The 24,468-nt window shown below is 30.8% G+C and overlaps 1 protein-coding gene across 1 annotated transcript; it reads left to right on the forward strand.

Moving 5' to 3' along the window:
- The first annotated feature begins 10,618 nt into the window (after window positions 1-10,618).
- Window positions 10,619-22,364, forward strand: LOC125072776 (vanin-like protein 3). Its single transcript, XM_047683469.1, has 9 exons — window positions 10,619-10,773; window positions 14,007-14,096; window positions 15,274-15,366; window positions 16,585-16,727; window positions 18,807-18,997; window positions 19,663-19,803; window positions 20,428-20,595; window positions 21,423-21,558; window positions 21,741-22,364. The coding sequence occupies exons 1-9, from the start codon at window positions 10,717-10,719 to the stop codon at window positions 22,135-22,137; spliced, it is 1,416 nt and encodes a 471-aa protein (XP_047539425.1). The 5' UTR covers window positions 10,619-10,716; the 3' UTR covers window positions 22,138-22,364.
- Window positions 22,365-24,468: the final 2,104 nt, after the last annotated feature.

Below are 24,468 nucleotides of genomic sequence, written 5' to 3' on the forward strand. Positions count from 1 at the left end.
GATAAATGTGTTTTGTTTAAGAAGTAGTTAGTAACCATATTGTATTAAATATACACTACATACATAAATATAATTTAGTTGGACTCATAAAAACTAACTAAAGATACCTTTCTAAAAACTAAGACGTTACGATGCAAGGTAATAAGTATTTAATTGTGAACAAAATGTTTCAAAATGAATTAATAGATAATTTAAAACCACGAAACATAATACTGGTTTCTATTCTATTAAAAAATATTCTATTCAAGTAGGCTCTTATTTAATGTCATTTTTCATTCAAACTATCTCGAATAAAGGCTAATACCATCATGTACCATGACCGTGTTAAGAACGTGACAGCCGAAAAAAAAATGTTTGTATTGAGAAGAATGAGACTACCCACATCGTGGCAGACTTTGTACGGAGCGTATCGGCACTGGCAACACATTCTCGCCGACAATAGGGTATTTTCTGTAGTGAAAAATAATTTATGAAATTTGATAAAAATTTAAATATATGTAGAAATATGTATACTAATTACTAATTTGTGTTTATAATTCATCTCGTGCTCGGCGGTGAAGGAAAACATCGTGATGAAACCTGCATGTGTCTAATTTCAACGAAATTCTGCCACATGTGTATTCTAATGCACATGTGGCACATGTGTATTCTAATGGGTTGCATTGGAGCAGCGTGATGGAATATGCTTCAATCCATCAAAGGGAGAGGAGGCCAGCCCAGCAGTGGGAAATTTTCAAGCTATTAATGTAATAAAAAAGAAGAAATATACTTTATTATTTAAATTTTGAGCCATAAAAGCGCATTATTAATTTATTATATTGAAATTAAAAGTTACTAAAACCGTAATGTCCAGGTTTACGATGTTGGTAAATTATAGTGGTAGTGGTAGGCCATGTCGTGCTTTTTTTACGTTCTTGGTATGTTCATAGCACGGTTGTATGAGATAATGTGGAAATTGTAATTGTTTACATAGTATTTATTTATTATCTTTATTTGCAATATTTTTTTTTAATGTGTTAAAAGTATAAAGTTTTGATTACAGATGTACATTACGAGACAATAAATATTGACTTTAAGTTTATTTATTCCGAATCGGTACATCCTTAGGCAAGGTGCTCTTTTCACGTCACGGTAGCATGCGAAAGCGATTCCGTACACCTATATCCCGAAGAGACGGAGAGGGTTTTTAAGTGGGTTTTTTCCGGTGTACTAGGGCGCACTAGGCGTCTGGGCACCGGCGAGTCCCACATTTCCCACTTCAGTGGGAAAAAATCCTTAACGGTTTGTTTTGCTAAACTTTATTTTAATAAGGCGCATTAATGGGTAAATGATTATAAGGATTATAAAAAATATGCACGTTGATTTCGAAGGGGGTAACTAATATTTCAAGTATTGTGTTTAATATTTTTTGTAACTGGTTACAGAAAATGTTAACTATTGAATTTCTTGTTAGATTTTTTTCGGTAGAACCTTCATCCTGAACCGGTGGTAGCTTTAATAGTGCTCGTAAGAGTCTACTTGAACATATTTATATTTAATGTGTAACAGAGACGGAACCCTAAATGGTTAACTAAAAAAAGCAAAACTGTTAAGATTTATGTTTTCCTAAATATAATATTATTTAATTGGTCAATTAGATACATTATCATTATCATAACATACTCGTAATGTATGTAATTAAAACTTTATACTTCTAACAGATTCATAAAAAAACATCACAAACCAATACTATGTAAAACATTTATTCATAATATTTATAGAATGAATGATACTAAATATTATGATATAAATGACGAATGTCGTTCAATTCTAGGAAAAATCTGATTATTATTTGTAATTAAATTCGGTATAAACTCGTATTTTTGATATTACCTATATTACATTAAAAAAGCTTAATTGAATAAGAGATAATTCGAGGTACATAATGAGCAAATGTACATAGATAACCCTAGAAGCTATGTCCCTTTCCATTGACTTCTTGAGTCCGTAATTTCTTGTTTTATCATGATCAACGCCGGGAACGCGCCCTACGTTTGACAGGATGACGTCAAATTTTATTTTTCTATTGTTGTATAGCGATATTAGTAGCTATGTGTTTATTAATCGCAATGAACAACAAGTAGCTTTACTTGTCTACAGAATTGTTAGTGAGTATTCGGATCAAAGTATCCTGTGCGTAATGGTTGTACATATATCGATGTTAATATAAAATTGTCTATATTTCTATTTCTACTACTTTATTTGACAGATATAAAAGCCACAGAAAAAATTAAATTGACAGTGTCAAAACGCTAAACTCAATCGGGCCTATGCCGAAGAGCCGATTAAAAAAAAATACAGGGCTGATTCTATTCAGACGAGCTAGGAAAATGCATTTTTTTTTTTGCTGGTGTCTTGGTGTACACTACGTTGAGTGCTATGACCTTCTTATTCGACTATTTGATAGCGTTGACAGTTGATCGATTGTATCATAAACTTTTAAAATAATTGAAACATTGGCTATGTTATGTTTGGAAATTTTTAATAGAGGTAGATAAAAATGTATTAAGGAAATAATTAATCAACTTCATCATCACATATTATAGATATGTAAATTTTACTTGCTGCAGTTACCATGTTTCTGTGATATTCTAGGAATTTTCAATAGGTTTTTTATTTAGTTTTCGGCTTACCTTTGGCATAAACATGTAGTTTAGTAAAACTGTGTTTTTACTTTTAACCTCGAAGTCGAAGTATTACTATATTATTTGGTGATAGGGCTTTGTGCAACCCCGTCTGGGTAGACACCGCCCACTCATTATATATTCTACCGCAAAACAGCAATGCATAGTATTGTTGTGTTCCGGTTTGATATGTGAGTTTGCCAGTGTCACTACATTCACAAAAGACAAAATGATAGCTGTCAAGGTTGGGGGCGCATTTGTGATATGAGGTATGATTAATAATTTTTACGGTACCAACGTCTATGTCAGGATCATTAACCATAAGATGGCCCATTTATCTACCTATTCCAACCCACCGCTATATATAACCCACCGCTTAATTCTACCCAAAACTAAATTTTGCACACTCCAAATGGTGTCGTTGAGTGATGACAATAAAATAGTATATTATATTACATAGATGAAATAAAAGTATGTATTTACTTAATTATTCAAAATTGTTATATGAATATTTATAAGTATAAAGCCATATTTATAAAAAAAAAATTTCTAACCGCTGTTTTACTCCCTTAGGCATGGGGTTTCGTAAAATCCGTTCTTAGCGGATTTCTAAACTCTATAAGGTTAGATAGGATTATCTACCAAATTTCAAGTTTTAAGGTGTGAGTTCCTGAGATTTCGTGATTAATTAGTGAGTCGTATTTCGCTTTTATATACATATATTCTAATATGGTTACTCTATTATATGCTATAATCGCATTGCTTTTGAAAACACAAATAATCTGCTTCGAAGTAGGACTTAACAATAACAGATAAGATTGTTGTTATAATATTAAGATAACAGGTCGCGGGGGGCACTTCATAAGTAGCTCAATATAAATAATAAGCTAAAAATAATGATTATTTTTTTTAATGTCGATGAAGTCATTAATAACCAGTATAAATATTATTATTCATGTTTATTTTGTAAGATTATACTTTATGTTGTAACATAGGTATCTCAACACAAACACAAAGTACACACTCACATAGGCAAGATAAAACATGATGTCTAAACATGTTTCTACATGTAGAAATATAGGCCGCCCTCTCTACTTTTGTATCTTTGTGTCTGTGTCTATGTACTTTGTAATTGTTATTCTAGGTTGAGACCTTGAATGGGGATTTCTACCTGACTATGTTTAACTCATCCTTTTAAACGGGACCCAACTATACATAAAATACCGTCCTCAGGTCGGGGCTCATTCGGAGGTACTCCAAAATTTCAAGGAGTCATGTATTTGCCGTATGATGCTATAACCAACACTATTTATTATTTGTTTCTCGTATAAAAAAGTGAAAAGAAAAATATTATTATTATAATATGGATATGGCACTCACAAATATAATTTAGTATTTAGTGAAGTTAAATTAAATAAAAGATACAAATAAAGTAACTTAATTAAATTTAAAGAAAATTAAACCAGTCAAATTAAGGTGTTCGCCCGGTGGTCGAAAATCTTCTATCAAATGCTCTAATCGCAAAATGAACGATAATGACGTTCTGTTTTCAATATTTTTTTTTATTCATAACATAAGGCTTGTAATATATTTTTAAGGCATTTTTCAAACTCGACAGAGTAGGTATCATCTACTCATCGTATATCTTACAGGCAAACAGCAATGTTGAGGATTGTTGTGTTACGCTTAGGAATAGTGAGCCAGTGTATACAGACATAAGGGATATAACGTTTTAGTTCTTAAGGTCTGTGGCGCATTGATTGATTAAAATTTCTTATGGTACCAATATCTATGGGCAGTGGTGACTGCCTACCATTAGGTGGCTCTTTGGCCAGTCCGCCTACCTAAAGAAAAATAAAAAGGGTCGAAGTATAAAAAAAATTAAACATGGAAATTTATTCAATAAGTGTCCCTCAATAATTATTTTAAATGTTTTATAAAAGGTCGATTACATTAAATTAATAACAAACGAATAAATACTAGTAGCTTACGTTTTAGACATCTACATAATAAATTTTTCACTTTCTTTTTCGATCTGAATTTATTACATTGGCAAAGTAAAAAATATATGCGCAATTTTATTAAAGCGACGAATGTCTCGCCAGGATTCATGTGTTTACTATTTTAAGTCAGAATATTACTGTTTATCTTCACTTCTCGTGTTTATATAACGATCGTCACTAAGTTTATCAAAACGATCAATATTGTTATGAACATAATATTGTTGTAAATAGATTCTGACGCAGATGTACCAAACTGAAATGGAATAAGATTTGGTCGCTGTGGGATTCCTTACCGGACCCTACCAGTTTTCAGAGTGTGATCGCTTTTTGTTTATATCAAATCTCTGAATTCGATGTTTACGAATTTAGGTGTGCATCCGCTGCGCTAGCGATGTATAGTCGTTTCGTCGATTTCAATGGCAGGAGGAGAAAAAAAAAAAAATTGTCCTTGAATTGGCATGACATCACAAGTCAAGATCCATATGGACTAAGCATTTGTGAAAGAAATAGGTTATTATTGTCTCCGAAATTGTTATCTCAACTTAACTAAAATAATAGTAGACATAATTATGAAGATAATAGTGTTCCATTATAAATAAATATATAAAAATTAAGAATATGTATATCTTAGGTTTGTTTAATTTTACTTCTCCAGCCATTACAATATACTGATGACGTTCTATCCGATTTCAAGGGAGACCAGCCAATTACATAGGATATACGCAGGATAGAGCGGGAAGCAGCAGCAGGTGTGGAAAGCAGTTGCTTAACGTGCTTTCCGGGACACGGGAATGTATATTAGTAAGATGTAAGCTGTTTAAATGTAAATAACATATTGATATGTGACCTCTAATTCATTCGCAATGTGAGTAAATACTCTATCACTGCATTTCCTTACTCGTTGCATTGATAACGGGCCAATGAAACGTTTATAATGAAATCGAACTTATATTAAGGAAGTAAGGGTTCAAATTGAATTAAACAACTTCTCGGAAAATTTAATTTGTTAAATAAAATAAATGTTGCATTCAAGGAGATAAAGTTATTTTGTATTGCTGTCTTTTATTAATTTAAATGTTTATGTTTTTATATATTGACGTCAGCCTTGTGTACCATCTGAATTTCAAATTACCCGCAATCATTTAGATTCAGATGACATCCCATAGACAATTGGTACTTTTTTATATTCCTAATATGTATACCTTTTAATAATACTTTAATGATAACTGTTATTTGTTAACATGTGAACAATTAAAAATTTGCAAGTAATTAATTAGCCTTTTTTAATTATACTCGTCATGTGCTTTTTGAAACGATAACTATCTGCCCTTGACAAATATTCAAGAGCAAAGCAAATAATAATTACATTAATCAATGTCGACATAAAAATCTTAAGTAGCTTTAATGATTTTTGACATGACATTAAGATTTTATTAAAATCTGATATTTTTTTGAAATTCATTCAAGGAACATTACGATAATTTGTAATTAATAAATTGGTTTGTTTGACAGCTGTCACAGATTGACACTAGCAAAATCTTTATATTAGGTACTTTACTAGTCAATATGTTTTTTTATTACCTTTTACTCGGTAACGATTGACGTATAATGTGATATCTAGTTTGAGAATATTACATTTTAGACACTGAAATGTTGCTAACGCAAAAACCTTTAAATTCAGTCGAAACTTTTTTCACTAATCATTTATGACGACTTCCGTGGTCAAGTAGTGTGTACACCGGTTTTCATGGGTACGCCACTCCGAGGTCCCGGGTTCGATTCCCAGCCGAGTCGATGTAGAAAAAGTTCATTAGTTTTCTATGTTGTCTTGGGTCTGGGTGTTTGTGGTACCGACGTTACTTCTGTTTTTCCATAACACAAGTGCTTTAACTACTTACATTGGGATCAGAGTAATGTATGTGATGTTATCCAATATTTATTATTATTAATTATTATTATGATTATTTTAATTCAACTTCAATTCCTCAATTATACAAATTGTAAGAACTATACAAATATTAGGAAGAGTATTGATAGTTACAACGGCTACAAGTTATTTGATAATAATTCAACACACACATATGTATATATATACACATACACAAACACACATTAAAGCAAAGTGTCATGTAAACACACATTTTTTTCTTTAGGAAATATAAAAGTATTATTCCATAATCCTAGGACAATATAAATTACAGTACAATACTTGGATACAGTAATCCATCTATTAGAAACCAATTACTTTCACTTACTGATAACAGCCGACCCGTTATCGGTCACGATGGCTGACACGTGGTCGTCACAACCCTAAACCGTGGTCACATCGTGACATTATCACGCGACACCGAGCAGTGGAAAAATTAATTTTAAAAAGTCGATATATTTTTAATTACACGACAGGTTATGATATATAAAGATATAAGATTAATTTAATAATTAATTATTATTTGTGAGAATTTCATAAGAACGTTATTATTAACGTTAAGGCCTTAACTATATGTACAAAAAAAATAGTTACTGCACAAATTATGACTGAGCGGCGGCAAGAATGCTAGCAGTATTTTCCCGTTAAATTGTAGTTTGGACAAAAAATGAATCAGCCCTCCATCCACTCGGAAAGTTTTCTTTTGTTGTTGATAAAATATTTTTTGTATGAGCTAGATTATATTATTAGTAAAAATTCCGTTCAGTTATGTCAGATAACTCGACAACTACCAACGGTAGTAGGTTCATGTAACCTAAAATGTTGAGCGCAAAAAAGTGACGAAATTATTTAAAATGGTTATTTTGGTGTAAGGAAAAATTTTTAGTTTGGTCGTTTTTACAAGATGGCGGATAAAGTGGCGTTTTCATCACCCTTACAAAATATGCAAAAATACATATACATTTGCTTCTATCGTGATTGCTGTTATAGTGATTATACAATGATTCAATTATTATTATTAGCTCGAACCTCGGGCTTCACAAATAAAAATAATTCATGTAACTTGTATTTAATGTCTAATTATAGTCCATATGTTTATCAGTAAATAAATAAACTATTATATATTACGATTATGTAATTATAGGGTCAAGTGACTCTAAGAATCAATCCATTTGTAACAATTTAGGTGAATGATAAGTGATTTCACGTACGCCAACACGTGAACAAGCGATCTCCAGGGAATTTGCACAGAGGAAATATGTAATAAATTATATTATTGATTTATCAATCTGTAATCTACTGAAGAGTAGAGGATTTAGAGTCTTAGTCAGGCTTTCACACAAAAACTAATTACAGAATTTTTCTTTTATGGTTCTTTAAATTATCTTATTAAAAAAACATTTGAAAGCAGTCGTGTGAAATGTATACATGACTGTGTGACGTACATATAAATTGGAACGATAATATAGATCCCTTTTTTCAGTTAGAAATCAATGTTAGTTACTTTAGAAAATGTCTTTACATTACAACAATATTAATTGACGGTTTCTCATTTATAAAATAACTAAATATATACATTTTATATACATATAAATCTTCCTTTAATAAAATACTTACTAAGCGAGTTATTTATTTAAGTACATAAGAATTATTAATATTACGTCCTTAAATATATTATACAAAATAGGTCGAGAAATTGCATCTGCTTAAATGTTTTATGTCTGGTTACTATTGAACAATTCGTTTTGTTTACGGATCGTATAAGCGTATACGAAGCGTAAGCTAAAAGTGCTATAAAAAAATTTCGTTCATTTCGAAGTCGCATGTATGTGAATAGTTTGACGACATGTAATTTGAAAGAAAGAAAGAAAGAAAAAACATTTATTGACATACACACATATAAAGAAAAAAATAATTTCAAAAATGGATATAAAAACAACATAAATAAAAAAAATATAATGAATATAAAACTTGTGTACAGTCAAAAGGAGACAGCTCAGGCTATGAGGGGTTTTTATCCCTCTGCTGATTTTCAGCTGTCTCCCTTGTAGCCAAGCAATGACAGTATCAACTTAAAAACATACACATAAACATTTGAGGGGTACGGGACGCGAATTTAAAAACGATCTGTTATTTTTTTGTATAACAAATATAGGTGGACTATAAAATGGGTGGGTGATAGGCTGATGGTAAGTGGTCACTGCCAACGGCAATGTATAATACCGCCAATACACCACCATGGAAATTAAGATGTGTATTGCTGTTTGATTCGATGGTACCCATCCAAATAGATTTGCACGAAGCCCTAACACCAAATAAGTTACTGATCTACATTAAAAATTCGTTATATATATAACTCTGTGTGATAAGTGATGACCCGACATTATACAGCGTGTTGCAATGCCAGTTGTTTTTATGATATCGTATATTATCAAACAAGTTACATGTTTTTAATTAACCCATACGAAGCCGGGGCGGATCGATAGCACATCATAATAACTTTTATCATTATTTCGACAAGTCATAAATAGTATTATTGTTAATAAAGAACAAAATCCTATAACTAGACACCACGCACTTGTTAAAATAAAAGTGTCACTGTAAATTAATTTATTACTCATATAAAAGTTTTTATAAATATTTGTTGTTAATTTACTGTGGAATATGCATTGTCATAATGCCTATATGACATACAATACTATACTACTAAATGACATTGAAGGATATTACAGGATTATTATTATTCTATTATAGGATATCTACAAAATTTATTACTTTGTTGTATAAAAGTTATATACTTAATTGATATTTGTAAAATTTAACAAAAATAACCGAGTTCGAGAGAGATATGAAATGGTGGTAGATTTTGTTTTTTATCATATCTACTACCTTATGACGCCAATTAGGGTTGCCAGGCGTCCGGATAAAAATAAACGGTATCCGGCTTTTGTTAGGCTTTTCACATTTAATTTATTTGTGTAGTAAACGAGATACATTTAATTTTATGTATATTTCGTTAGAATTTAATAAGGTTTATGGTAACAATAAGAAAAGCTTGATTTTACACAAAAATAATTATTGTACTTATTTTTTTTTACCCAAATGTCCGGTCAAACTAGCTAGTCTGTCCGGCTATTAGGTTTGACGACCTGGCAACTCTAACGTCAATATAACATATTTACTATTATTAAATACATACTTACTCTACTCCACTATATATTCAGAGTATATATATTAATATATTAATTTTTACAAACTGTTAGGTTATTTTTTAGTAAGTAGTCGCTCCGCACGGTTTGCGTAAGCATTAGCAGCCTGTAAATTTTCCCACTGCCGGGCTAAAAGCCTCTTCTCCCTTTGAGGAGAAGGTTGCGTAATGCACTATCTAACTAAAAATAGATTTTTGTGAACTGGGAGCCAATTTTACTTACAAATAGTTATTTTATTGAAATCAAATCGAAAATTACTCATTGCTTTTCCTATTCTACTAACACAACGACTTAGTTACTGTCGACATTGCATCGGACGTAAATCGGGAACGTATCGTGATACATAAATTAATAAAATAGGCCCACAGGTAATTTTCAGCTGAGGTTCATCATCCAAGTTGGATCGGTACAGTATTTGTAAAAATCGTAACCCTTATAAATAAGTTAAATATGCTCCGTATTGATCTAGAATCTGAGATACATATTTTCGTTCAAAAATTCAAACAAACTATTCAACAATATCGTATTGCAAAAAAAGTATTATTTAACAATTTCATTATAAGTAAGACCATTTCCAAATCTAAAAGTATTTCATAAGTTACTAAAAATTTTGAACGGCAGGTATATGTATGTATATAATATAATGTTCTAAATAATATCAAACAGTTTTAACAGATTTTTACTAATTTTTTTTTAATTACTCATAAATATTAAAATCTGTTAGGGTTTATTCGTAGAAAGAGAAACGAAATGTATTTTGCTAAAGCTCTTTTATCAAAACACGTACGGGTCTAGTGGACGATACAGATTATTATACTCCGCTTTACTTTTCTGCATTCGCGGGTCCGCCGTCGAAGCAAAACGTCGCTTGACGACGCCATCTTGCCTTCTGTATTATTGTGCGTGTTTGAAAAATGAGTTTTTTAAAAATAGTGCTGTTCTTCTTGTGTTGTAACTTAGTTAGGGCAACAGTAAGTTTCTTTTTTTTTTTATAATATGTTATTTACTTTTTATAATTAAATATTTTATAAATTTAAATATTTATATTATAAAGATTTTTATATATTTTATCTTTATAGCTTTGTTTTTATTATACTTATTTAATTTATATGAATTCCGAAAATTGTTTGTATTCATTTGTAAATTATAAGTAATTTTGAGGGTAGGTAAATGTAAATTAAATATTTTCCGCAGACACTTAGAAAACAAATAAATATTAAAAAGTTTATTTGTTTTCTAAGTATTAGTTATCTTTTTATCTATATTAAAAAAATAATAAATTGTGTAATTAAGTACTTCAATAAAATTGATAGTACTTATTAATAATAGACACATTTATTAATAATTAAATAATGTTATGATATTATTCGATAAAAATATTTAAATAGATTTTAACAGAATTTAATTACCTAAGTTAATATTTATTTAAAATACATTCAAAATGTGTGCAATAAAATGCATCAGCTATACATAACTAGGCGCACTATTAATGTATGCTATATTTAAACAATGTTTTTTTTTTAACCGAATTGCCGAAGAAAACATTTTTAACACACTTTAATTATCTATCTACATACAAGGGATTCTTTTTTTAAATATGCATACGTTTTGAAAAACAAATACAAATTATATTGCTTAGATAAAATAGTCAATATGTTTAAAATTAAAAAGAAACATCACCATAAACATTGTACGGACGTGGTAATCTCACGTACGCATAATAATTATTCATTCGTTATAAATAATATCACATAAAAGGATAAAAGAATTGATATCAACAATTTCCTCTGTTTATTTCTTTTATTACGTCTAATAAATATTTTTACAAAAGTAGAACTAGGAAATAGCCTTAACGTCCAAATATATTAATACATAATATATATTTTTGAAAAGGAAATAAAATATTTAATTTAGAATTTGACCGTAACGTTTATATATGTAATGTTTCTGAACTAAAGAAGTTTTACTTCTGTCTACTTTTATCGTTAAGAAAATAAATTATCTTGGAATGTTTAATCTTAATATTGACGTTATTTTGACGAATTTGTTTACGATTTGTAAATTTGTGTTAAAATTGAACGACGTAAAGAGCCGATGGGTACTTTAGACGAAAACTCGAAATTAATTTATCATAAACTATTATGTAAAAAGTTTTCAATATTTCTGTTGTTTTTTACGTACTCCGAGTTAAAAAAGTCGTCGTCGTAGAGTTCAATGCAAACATTTTGGCATCAACTTACACTACAAAAATTACGTTATTATAAATAGACAGTGTTGTAATACAAAAAAAAAAAACGAGTAATGCCGGCACATTAAAGTAACGTCAATATATGTAAATGTAAATAAGATATACAAAGGTACAGGCAACACGTCTGTGGAGATAAAAGAACGAAATAAAAAAATAATCATTATATGTCTATATATATCTCCGTTAATAATATATGTTATATACGTACGAAGTATGTGTTGAAAATATGTGTATTATAAGCCATTATTAGATACGAAAAAGTGCTTAAAATAATGTTACTATGTAGTCATAAAATGAAACAAAAGACAAAGCAAAATCTTTATAAAGGAACGAAAAACAAATGCCAAACGCATAAAAAATGCGACGTGTATACGTGACTTAACATCACGTAGCCCTCTAAAGGGATTTAAGAACGCACTGATAGAGCGAGATAAAACATCAAGCTTATTGTAAGAGGAATAAAAGGTATCACGTGCACATTGAATGCATTTTTAGGGACGCCCTTGTGGTGTAAGTTTAGAAAGAGTCATTGTATCGAATTCGTCGTGTATGAGAAAGGGATGGATGATATCACGCCGTGGTTGTGTGTTGGGTTAATGTACGATCATTTGGGAGAAGGAAATCCCTCTAGGTCATCTTTGTTTATCAACAAACGAGTGTCTCTATATAGAGCGAGTCACTTTGGTTGTCATAAGGAAACGTTTTGTGACTGCACATGTGTGCAATCCATCATGACTGGAAACAGCGCAGACATACTTATCATAATGACTTTTATCGTTTTTAAAAATGATTAAATTTTCTCCAAAACTACTTATGAAATGTTTCTATATAGAATACATCTAACGATAAGTCATTGTAACTCAACGTAAACATAACATTATAAATGAACCTGAACATTTCAAATACAACTGGATTGATGTTGATGAATTTTGCTCAGTTTTACTTTTTTTTATTATTTTTTTAGTTTTTTTTTTTTCACTACGTTAATCTTTCACATCGGCCCAAAATGTTTACCTAATATACTTTTTTAAATTCATCTAATATTTATACGTGATGCTTTTTTTCTTTTGACCCCGAACTAGTAGGGATCAGGGGACTACCTGTACAGGTAATCAGTAAGATCAAACTCAAAACTTACAGCAGAATATCGTCGTAAAATGACAAAAAGTGTCTCGCTGATGTTATGGTTAGGGCTGGAGTTTTAGGTATAAAGTAATACTTATGCTATGATAGTACTTATGCTATGATACTTTGATGATTGATAATAATCATACCAAATATAAAATACAGTCCAAGTATGTATTATAATTATTAAATAATGATACCAGGGATAGGCATAAACGGGGATGTCTTTCGACGATAATTTTCAAGATGGTATCGTTTATTTTAGTATTATCTCCGCATAGTCGATCGAAAAGTAAATTGGAATTCGATTGTTACACGATGTTACTTATCAATAAAACATCACATGATACGGTTTTAAAATGTATATATTTTTAAAATGACACGATATCGGATTAAAGATAAATATTATGGCTTCACGACCATATTATATTCAAGTAATGATGTAGAGTTTCTTTGCATTTATAACGAATGTATTAAATAGGGCCTATATAAGTCTCAATTAAATTAAATTAGGAATCTATAGGCCAATATGGGCAGTGCTGAGCGCCGGGTCATTAGTCCTATGCCATAAAAATAAACATTTAAATAGTCTATAAAATCGCCATAATACCTTCAAATAGTTGTATACTATAAGGTATCTATCTCATTCAATAGTACGCTACAAGGCTATGTACGGCCTATACCGGAACTTTGTAGTAATTAATACTTAATGTGAGATTAAAAAGACTAGGGACTAATAGTGATAATAATACAGTTATTTGTAATTAGCGCGATCGACAAAACCTCGTTAAAATATGTTCAAAATTATCACAGAAATCTTTTTATTTACAGAATACATACAATGCAGCCGTAGTGGATGTATCGAGCCCAGATATAAATATCGGAAAATATGCTTCGTTGATACGTGAGGCTGGTGAAAAGGTAAGCTTGTAAATTATTTGCGTAAATATACATTTTTCGTTTGAAATCATCTTTATCAATTTTGGTGCCATTTGTCACCTGGCCCCGATCCTTTTGGATTACGTTAGAACAGACTTTGTAAGTGGTAGGGCTTTGTGCAAACCCGTCTGGGTGTATACCATCCATTTGTCACAAATAATAATATGCTACAAGTACAAAGAAACAATGAAAGCATCTCGAGAAATTATAAATGAACATGTTTACAAATAACCGTGTAAAATTGTTATTATAAACGATATAATGAATTATAAAATCGATAATTTTAAAATCGATTTGCATTCAAGATACAACTCAGCTTGTTTTAACTTATTGATGATAGTAGAAAGTGGACCGCAGTAACCCCTATGCTTAAACTATTATTTAATCTTTATTAGGAGGAAAGCACTTGTATTCATCAGACATATCCTGTTCACAATTTATGTTTATAAGCTGTAGCTGCAGTTAGTGCTTCTTTTTATTTTAATATATGTTCGATATGACTCGCAAAAATATTTATAATAGTTGTAAATTCATGGAGAAGAATATTTGGAACTTATTGCACCTGTTCAATGCCTTTTCGTTAGTCAATTTTTGCAAGAGATGAGCCGATATAGCCCGTGATCGCGTGTATCTTAATCAAATATTGCAGATTAAAGGCAGGCAATAGAATGTTTGGTAGAATAAGCCCCAAGTTTTCTCCTTAAGACAACAGTAGACTTTTAAAGCAAAGAACAGCAGTAGGAATTTTATGAGCTGTTAATGGTAATAGTTCATAAAATATTTTTTTTCGTTGTATAATTATATCTGTGTCTACATAGACATTATGTCCACTCCTTTAGTGTATCTTTTAAATTTGTATCGATGTTATTTTAGTTTTCCTGCATGTTTTTATTACCAGGCAGCATCACAATCTAAGTTCAGGATTAAAAATTTATAGAAATATAGTAAAAATAAAAATATATCTGCACTAGGAGCTGTAGTTCTAGACGACTGCAAGGATTAAAGGTTCAAATTTCTTTTATCAAGCCGCTTACGATGAGACCTTTCGTTCGTGCAGTCTTTGATAAACTCCATGATTGGTTGTCCCAAATTCGTCTTCTGTAACACGTACCAAGAACGAATATTTGTAAATTAAATGAAAAAAAAAAATGTGTTTCAGGATGTGGACGTATTGGTGCTACCGACTCCCCGAAATGTTGCATCTGAGACCGAATTTGATTCCTGCATAAATGACTTAGATAATTACGATGAGGTGAGTTTAAATATAATTGTATACATTATTAATAAAACAGTATCAAAAAATTCTTTCAATTAAAACAACTATTACTAAAAGTCCTTAGTTTATATCATACATAAATGAGTTTAACTTACCAACCAAAACAAAACTAAAAGACGATGAGAAGATGATACATGGTGGACATATTGCGGTTTATTTTAAAAACATAAGCTCCGTTTACAAGTTCTCGATATTGTTATCCTTATTTTACAATTAACAGGTGGGTTTTGAAAAAAACAGTTTGATCTTCGATAAGCCATATCTAATTACATCAAAAACTATTCGTATTTGTCTGAAAATGTAATGCGCGTTAAAAACAAGATAATATTAATAGCGATTATATTTGTTTATGAGCTACTTTAAGGATTTCCTTCAAGATATAACTAATCTAAGAGGATAAGTGACATTACTGTACAGAAATGAACAATAATAATAAATGATGCTCATATTTATTTAACATTGGGCGTTATCTGTAGTTTTAAAAATAGAAAAAATGTTTTGGTCTGGAGGTATCTACTTTATCAGTTATTGCGTCCAAACGCAATTTTTTTGTGATCAATGGCGAGGGATTCTTTATTTTGTTTACAGGCACAAGGGACATTGTAGATTATCGTGTGGTTTGAAGCGCATTGACGATGACGAAATGTTTTATATTTCTTATAGTGCCGCATGGGCGAAAGTGACCAATTGAAATCCTCAGCTAGCCAATTTGTTTGTCTGGCTCCTGTAGACGGAAAGTCAAAATTTCAAGGTTTAATTTAAATCGAATCTCGTACACAAATATTTCTAAGATATTAATTAAATATGATTTGAGAAATGCGTCATCAAATTTTGATAAATTTATTGTCATCCAATGATCTAACCATCAGTTTTTGTGTATGTAATGTTTTTGAAACGATTAACGTCAGGTAAACTAAGTTCAAGTTCAATTTAAGTTCAAGCATGAGAATCATATCACAATATATTTATATGGCATCATATTCTAAGTTGATTTTATTGTTTTGTTCAAAATGGTACGCTGACTAGCAAATGGGGAAACTGATAGTAGGTGGTCACCGGCCCTAGTTATTGGCAATGTAGGAAATATTGCCCATCCCAATATCGTCAATTTGCCATCTAATAAATAACCTATTCTAGCTATTACCAGTATTTTTTTTATAAAATAAGTATTCATGTTTAAATTATTGTCCACAGATAATGAAAGCGGTTTCAAATGCTGCGAAAGACGCGCGTATTTACGTCGTCGCCCAATTACTTGAGAGATATAGTTGTCAAAACCGGGACGAACTTATAAGAAGTAACGTAGTCTTCGATAGGAATGGAGCTGTTATCTCCGTGTAAGTCCACAGCTATTTTAAAAGATAATTAGTTGTAGTTATCTCGCTGTTGCATTAAGTTAACGATTCTTATAATAATAGACTGAACATTTTTAAAGGGTAGGGTTTTAGATAAAGATGCGATGTTATTTATTAAATAAGGACCAATATAGCGTTATAATATGTAGCGAGTATAATGTAAAATATTATTTATTTTATTGGAGGAAAACGACTGAGATGAAAAGCAAGGGTTTTTTCTTTGATATTTTCTTTGAACGCAAATGGTTATTTTTTTTTAATTTATTTATCTGAATAGTGCATTGATAGACAAAGATCTCTCTTTGTCTTTCTCAATTAAAACATGCTGCGTAACCAATAACATGTTTTATGTTGGTCTTCCTCGGTCACTAGATTGACTTATAAGATTGCAGAGATCTGCTAGACCTAGAGATTTAGGTCCTGGGTTCAAGCCCTGAAGCCAACGAAAAGCTATTAGATTTTTGCTATCTAAAAATACTAATTAAAAGGCAAGAAATTTCAAAGTCGGATTTATTAACAATCGAATTTTACTAGCAAAATGTCCCTTTATACCTATAGATAATTAAAGGACCAAAGTCCTTTAATTATTTTCTTATTCTTGATCCATAACTATACAATCGAACCGCAAGGTTCGGTTGAAATAGGATCGAATAAGAATTACAAGGGAACATATAGTTCGAACATAACTGTTATAAATTCGCAGAATTATCCCAGTTCGATTCAGCTGAGGTTTTATGAGGAATCGAATGCAGAACGTACCGTAACCGTTATAAGAATTGGTTCCCAGTGGCTTAAATAAGCACGTTAAGCCGATGGTACTGAACTGAACTTTCTCTGTGTCGGATTGCCATTACATTTGATTACGGGAATGAGCTTAAGCTTGTATACCATGATATCTACTAAGTAGTCTACTATTATAGTCGCAAGTGCACTACCTGAACCTTTATAATTTCGCATCACGGTTGATTCAGTAAATTGAGTCGCGTGGAGTTTTAAATCCCATAAGGAAGGATAAATATGAACACGTAAATTATATTGTTTCCTTGCGTTTGGGTTATTCATCATTACTTGCAATAGTAATAATAATACCTACTTTTGTAAGACAGCTAAGAATATAGACTAAATATTATAAATGCGATAGTACGTCTTCCTGTTACTTCTAATCGCTTAAACCACTGATTTAGACGAAATACATGTATATATTATACATAGTTTGAGAGTTTGGGAAAAATATGTATATTTTTTTTAATTTTGCCCTCGAGGGCAGGAATTTTGACGGTTTGTGTACTATAGGTGAAGTTTTATAAATTTCGCGCGGGCAAAGTCACAGGTTCAGCTAGTCATAAATATTATTGGAAATGGGGACCTATTGCTATTATGGTTGACGAAACGGGCTACTAGATTACTACTACTATAGAGATATACTATATATAGAGAGATATAGAGAGATATATATAGAGAGATATACTACTCTTATAGAGTGTATTCTAAGAAAGCATTATACCTATTGGCAGTTTTGTCCCATGTGAACACACGAATTACATTATCGGATTCATAGTCTCAGATTTGTATCTGTGTTCGTGACCATGTTAGTCAAAGCACGGTCACGAGGGGTTTGGCACAGACTAAGGCTGAAAATGCGATTAATTATATTGCAAATTTAAAAGTGTAGATTTATATAATTATCGTTATGTCTTACTGTATTAAAAGCGCGGACTTGACGGAAAAACCCAGTCGGCCTTCTTATATTACGCGTAAAATCAAAATGTTCTTTATTCAAGTAGGCTCATAAAAGCACTTTTGAATCGTCATGTTACACCGTTGAATTAAATTTAAAGCTGCCACCGGTTCGGAAAGTAGATTCTACCGAGAAAAACCGGAAATAAACTCAGTAGTTACCTTTTTCCACCATTTTTTTTCCTGCCTAGAAGTCAATACTAAGTCTACGCATTTTTCTTTAATATAATCTCTTAATATTACTCTTTGTAACAATAGTTTTTGATTGAATCTTAGTTCTCGTTCTTCAATATATCTTTATTTTATATGTGTGTATTGCTTTAGTTACAGAAAACCTGTTAACAGTGGATCGAGGTGCAATACGACAAGTTCAAGAATGGGACATTTCACCACTGACTTTGGAGTAACATTTGGTGTTCTCATGGAAGATGATATTATACTAACAAATGTAAAAGAAGTTAATGGGATTAAGAACTTCATTGTATCTTCATCTTCTGAGGCGCAATTTTTATTTGGTGAGTTTTGTAAATAAAAGTTATTGAAATGTCTTAAAAACAAAGACAGTTATGTATTGCATTTGTCTTATTGACCAATATTGTGATCTCATGATCCATTACCGTATCATCGATATTAACTATTAATTTAAACCGATACGTATAAACAATCAAAAATAATATGGCGACTCACCTTTCATAATGAATTTTTAAATTTTTCTGTAATTTCATACTGCTGGGCTAAGGTCTCCTCTCCCTTTGAGGAGGAGGTTTAGAGCATATTTCACCACGTTGCTCCAATGCGGGTTGGTGGAATACACATCTGGCAGAAATTCGTTGAAATTAGACAGGTTTCCTTACGATGTTTTCCTTCACCATCGAGCACGAGATGAATTATAAACAAAAATTAAGCACATGAAAATTTAGTGGTGCATGCCTGGGCTTGAACCCGAAATCATCGGTTAAGATGCATGTGTTCTAACCACTGGGCCATCTCGGTCATAATGAATATATGTCAATAATTATATTGTGCAAAAAACCGCAAGTACCGTATGTCGGTTTACTATTGCAAATTAATTGATTTTCTAAATTGAGATGAAGTATGACGAGATAACATTACCAAGTCTTATTACTTTAAGCGATGTAATGAATATACCTATTAAATATAATAATATTTTATATTACAGCTAAACAGTTTTCTACATTTTGGGGGTATACAAATAACATCAACCTTATAATTGATACTGGAAAATTTATTGGAAGTATTGATGGGCCGAAGTCCTCCGATAATTTAATTGTAGCAGAATTTGAAAACTATGGAGCAAGCGGTATGTTTTTTGATTACACTAATACACTAAATTATTGTTAGAGTCTAGGTAGGCTAGTGGATTGGAGAAACGATCATTGAAATATAGTCTAAGTTTACAGTGACTCAGATTGGGTGGGAAAGGAAAATATCGTGATACATATGTTGAATTATTTATGTTCTGGGGCACACAAATTTGATATTTATTATAGAAGCGATTTTAAGAATTTTGTTCACGTCAAAATTGTTCAACGTCCCTAGTTGATCTTCGTAATGAATCAAATATATACTCTTTCATTTTCATATATTATTTCGGCATTATTACAAATTTGACAATCGACTGCTGTTTATGTGTCCAGCAGTTTGTATTTTGCCCAGCATTGAGATATTTCTAGGCTGTATTTTTATATTCGTAGGTAATCTTTTGGTGTCTCGTTTTTATTCCATAAAATCAAAACCCAGGAGCAAACATAGTACTCAAGAATAATGTAGCTTTCAACCCATGTTTTTTTTACAATTGATTCATTCTTTTCGAAGATTACCTCCTACATACAAACAAACAAAATTAACTCATTTTAATTTTGGTATAAATATATGTAGCTAAACGATAGTAAAGTTGTATTTAAAGTTCTAATACTAATTGCAGATATCTCAAAAACTCTTACAATCACTCCACCCACCAGCTACTTCATTGGAGACATGAGTCAGTACATCATCAGACCATTGAACTTGGAGGCCAGTTCAAAGGGTTACACTGAAACCGTTTGTCAAGGGAACATCTGCTGTCAGTTTTATGTGAAGACAAATTCAATTGGTACGTGATCCATCATTAAACACACAATTTTAGATTTGGTTATATAAAATTCACAAGCAATCATAGTTCGTTTGTAGAAATCCTTACTTAAGTTTACTTCTAGCACTCCTCTAAATGTAGATATTGGACTCGCGGAACCCTTCAATTTTCATACCTACTAACAAAACCTAAAGTTGCTTAGCATTAATTTTAAAGCATCTCCAGGCTATTTCAATCAAATGCCAATATTCAATATAGAAGCTTTATTCTTACTTCCCTATAGTCAAAGTATCTGCCATCCGTTCTGAAAAGAGAATAACCTTATCAGAAAAGAACAGGTGAAGAAAATCAGCTGGTTTTTCTTATCCTCATAACCTTTAGCATCCAACATTCTTCACACTCTTTTCGTATCTTCTTTTTAATTAAAAACAACATAAATTTATAATTAAATTCGAGAATGAATAATTAAAACCTTATTTTATTTCATTTACATAAAACTTGCTCTAAACTAAAAAAGTCTAATTTTATTGGATTTTTTTTTAAATATATATGTAACTCTTTATACAAATATCATTATTTCTTTTTAATTAAAGAGATCACTCCCAAAAGGCAAATTCTACTCTTCTAAAAGTTTATGTTCTTTTTATATCCTTTTGCCTCCATCATTCTTCAAACTCTTTCCGTATCTTCTGGTATGTGAAGAACAATACCCTGACATAATATTATAGCCTTCTGGTTATATGCTATTCATCCTCATGCGTTACACATTCTTCTAAACAAAACTCCCAGTCATTATATAGTTACGTTTATTATATTGCACATGGTATCATTTTTCAAATATTTTCCAGGAGCCAAACAGCAAGATGTTACTTATGGTCTGGTAGTGTTCGATGGTCTCCAAACTTTGGGCAACAGCAATATTGCTGTGCAAACTTGTTCGGTCGTGGCCTGCGCCGGATTATACAAACGATCGTGTTTTGTTGGGTAAGTTTATTTTTTAAAATGTTTACAATTTATTTTAAATTATTGTAAATAATAGTAAGACGCTTAAGGAAGCATGGTATTCACAATTATTGTAGATTGAGAAAGATTTTTCTTTTTAAATATTTAAAATTATAAGTATATCAATTCAGGTTCAATACAATTGTTGTTTATTTTGTTTACAGGTCTGAAAAGAACAACACCAATATTATATTTGACAATATTTTGATCAAAGGTAATTTCTCAAATGGCAACACCGCTCATTTCCCCACAATTTTAACAACAGCCCAAAGTGTAATGAATAAAGAAAACTTTAGATTCAATCCTCTAAATAAGAATACAAAATATGTCTCTGCCGAATTGTATAATACAGAAAATGTGCTATCTTTCGGTATATTTGGTAGAGACTACTCCAAAGATTATCAGACTTCTGAAATCGGAGGTATTAACAATACAGGTATTATTAACGAATTATCTGATTATATTTCAAGTGATAATGTTCAAGAGTTCTTTGATTATCTCTGGATAAGATTGAGAGTTTTAATTTTCGTTGTGTCCATTTATGTTTTGGAAATGATGTAATTATTATAAAATATTATAAGTATCTGGTGATGGAGCAAGGATATTTTAAAAGAAATTTAGAAATATTGTTCCTATATAATAACTTCTCTTGATTCTTGAAATATTTGTCATTTTAAAAGATAAACTCAACAAAAGTTTTTCTTAATATAAATAAGTTCCTTGGTTTTGTAAACTATATTTAATTGTATGATTTGAATTACTTATTTGAGGTCACCCCTTTCAGGATTCAATGTAACTGAAATTTTGTCCATTAAAAATTTTTACTTCATTGTATTGTACTAAAAAAATTAACACAAAAATTTATCTTTAATTTTATTAACAGACATTATCCAGATATTTGTCAAGGAAGATTTTGTTCCTTAAAGCTATAAACTATAAGTGCCACCATCTTTTCCATGGCTACTTAAATAAGTATTGCATCAATCAAGAAAATTGGGATTTTTGTAATTAATTTTTACTTAGCCTGTATATTTATTTTTCTCAGATTTCTATATCTATTCCAATCAAAGAAGGAATTAAGATAAACAAAACTTAAGTGTATTTCATACGATTTGCTAATTGCTCAACTATATTGTACGCCACTAATAGTTTTTGATTTATATGTCATTATTTATACAAAATACTTTCGATAACAGCTTTGTCGACGATCAAGGCGCCGTCAAATGTTGTTTATTTGGCTTTTGTCCTCTTGTGGTTGGAATAGACTGTAGCTTGATATATTTTTTAAACATTATTAATAAATGGCCTTTATTATTCAATATTTTCTAATGAAATACATTGCTTAATTAAAATATAGGTTTTCGTAAATATGATCATGATATAATGTTTTTTTTTTTTTATTTATTATTAAGTCGATTTTTAAGCATTTAATAATGATTGTATTTTTACCTTGGTAGCTCTAATTATTTCTGTTAATATTATAATTTGTATTTTAATTCTAAATTACGCGTTTTAGAGTTTAGAATTGAAAAGCGATTCAAAATTACTAATGATTTTTTTCCTGAATTATTAAATTTAAATAATTGTCCTTATTAATAATTACTTAATATTCGCTTATTATATTTATTGTATGTTATATACTATAATGCGCTAAAATGTCAATGTTTCCGAACAATGGGTGTGTTTTAATATATTTGTTACTTTTGAATGTTCGCACTGTTTCCGGGTACTGTAACAGACAAATGACTGATCTCTGTGATATTAGATAAGTGTGCATGAGTGATAATAAATACTTTTTTAATTATTTCTTTTATTTTATTTCAAGACCAATGTAAGTAAGTATTGTATTTCTTGGTGTTTGTGTATTTGGGGGGCGCACATTTTTTATTCTCATTCTCCTCTATTATTCGTCATATGATCGTTCACAACCATCTCTCCCATATCCCTTCTTACACACTCCATCCGTGTTCTTAGTTGTCCTCTTTCCCTCTCTCTATGGTCATGTTCACCAGTCTTTAAGTAACGTGCTTTTGTAAGTTATAGCTTGGCGGACGAGCCAATGGGCCACCTGATGGTACGTGATCTATATCGCCCATAGAAAATGGCGCTGTAAGAAAATATAACCATTCCTTACATCGCCAATGCATTACTAACCTTGGGAACTAAGATGTTATGTCCCTTGTGCCTGTAGTTACACTGGCTCACTCACCCCTCAAACTGGAACACAATAATACTGAGTATTGCTGTTTTGCAGTAGAATAGCTAATGAGTCGGTGGTATCTAGCTAAACGGGCTTGCACAAAGCCTTACCACCAAGGACTCCTCTCTGCGCCTCACGGGTCCATACCAACTCAAAGGGTTTCCTTTCCCTTTTTCTATTAATGGCGTAATAATTTATCTATCCTCGTCACTCCACATATCCATCTCGACATCCTCATCTCTGCTATATGCAATTTCTTTTCATCCTTTACGGCCCGGCATTCTTATCCATACATGACGACAGTTCTAATTACGTATTTAAATACTATAATAAAAATTATTATAGTAATTAAATTATCATTCAAATAATTAGATGATAGCGGACGCGGAAAAATTAATAAAACGATAAAATGCATTATATTTTATTGAATTTTATGAATTTAGTAAATTATATAATTTACTGCTACTATTTATTACGTTACAATCTTAAAGATACATTTATTGACATAATATCTTATCTAAATCTCTTTTATTTATAATTCAAACACCAACTAGCTCAGGGCTTCGTACTGTACTACCAATTCGATACAAATATTTAAAAGAATTAACAGTTTTACCTATAAATATTGTTATGAGGTGTACATATAATTAAATAATTATGTGTCTAATTTTTTCAAATGGAAAATCACTGAT

Source organism: Vanessa atalanta, chromosome 22 (assembly GCF_905147765.1).
Source record: "Vanessa atalanta chromosome 22, ilVanAtal1.2, whole genome shotgun sequence".
NCBI classification, from domain to species: Eukaryota; Metazoa; Arthropoda; class Insecta; order Lepidoptera; family Nymphalidae; genus Vanessa; species Vanessa atalanta.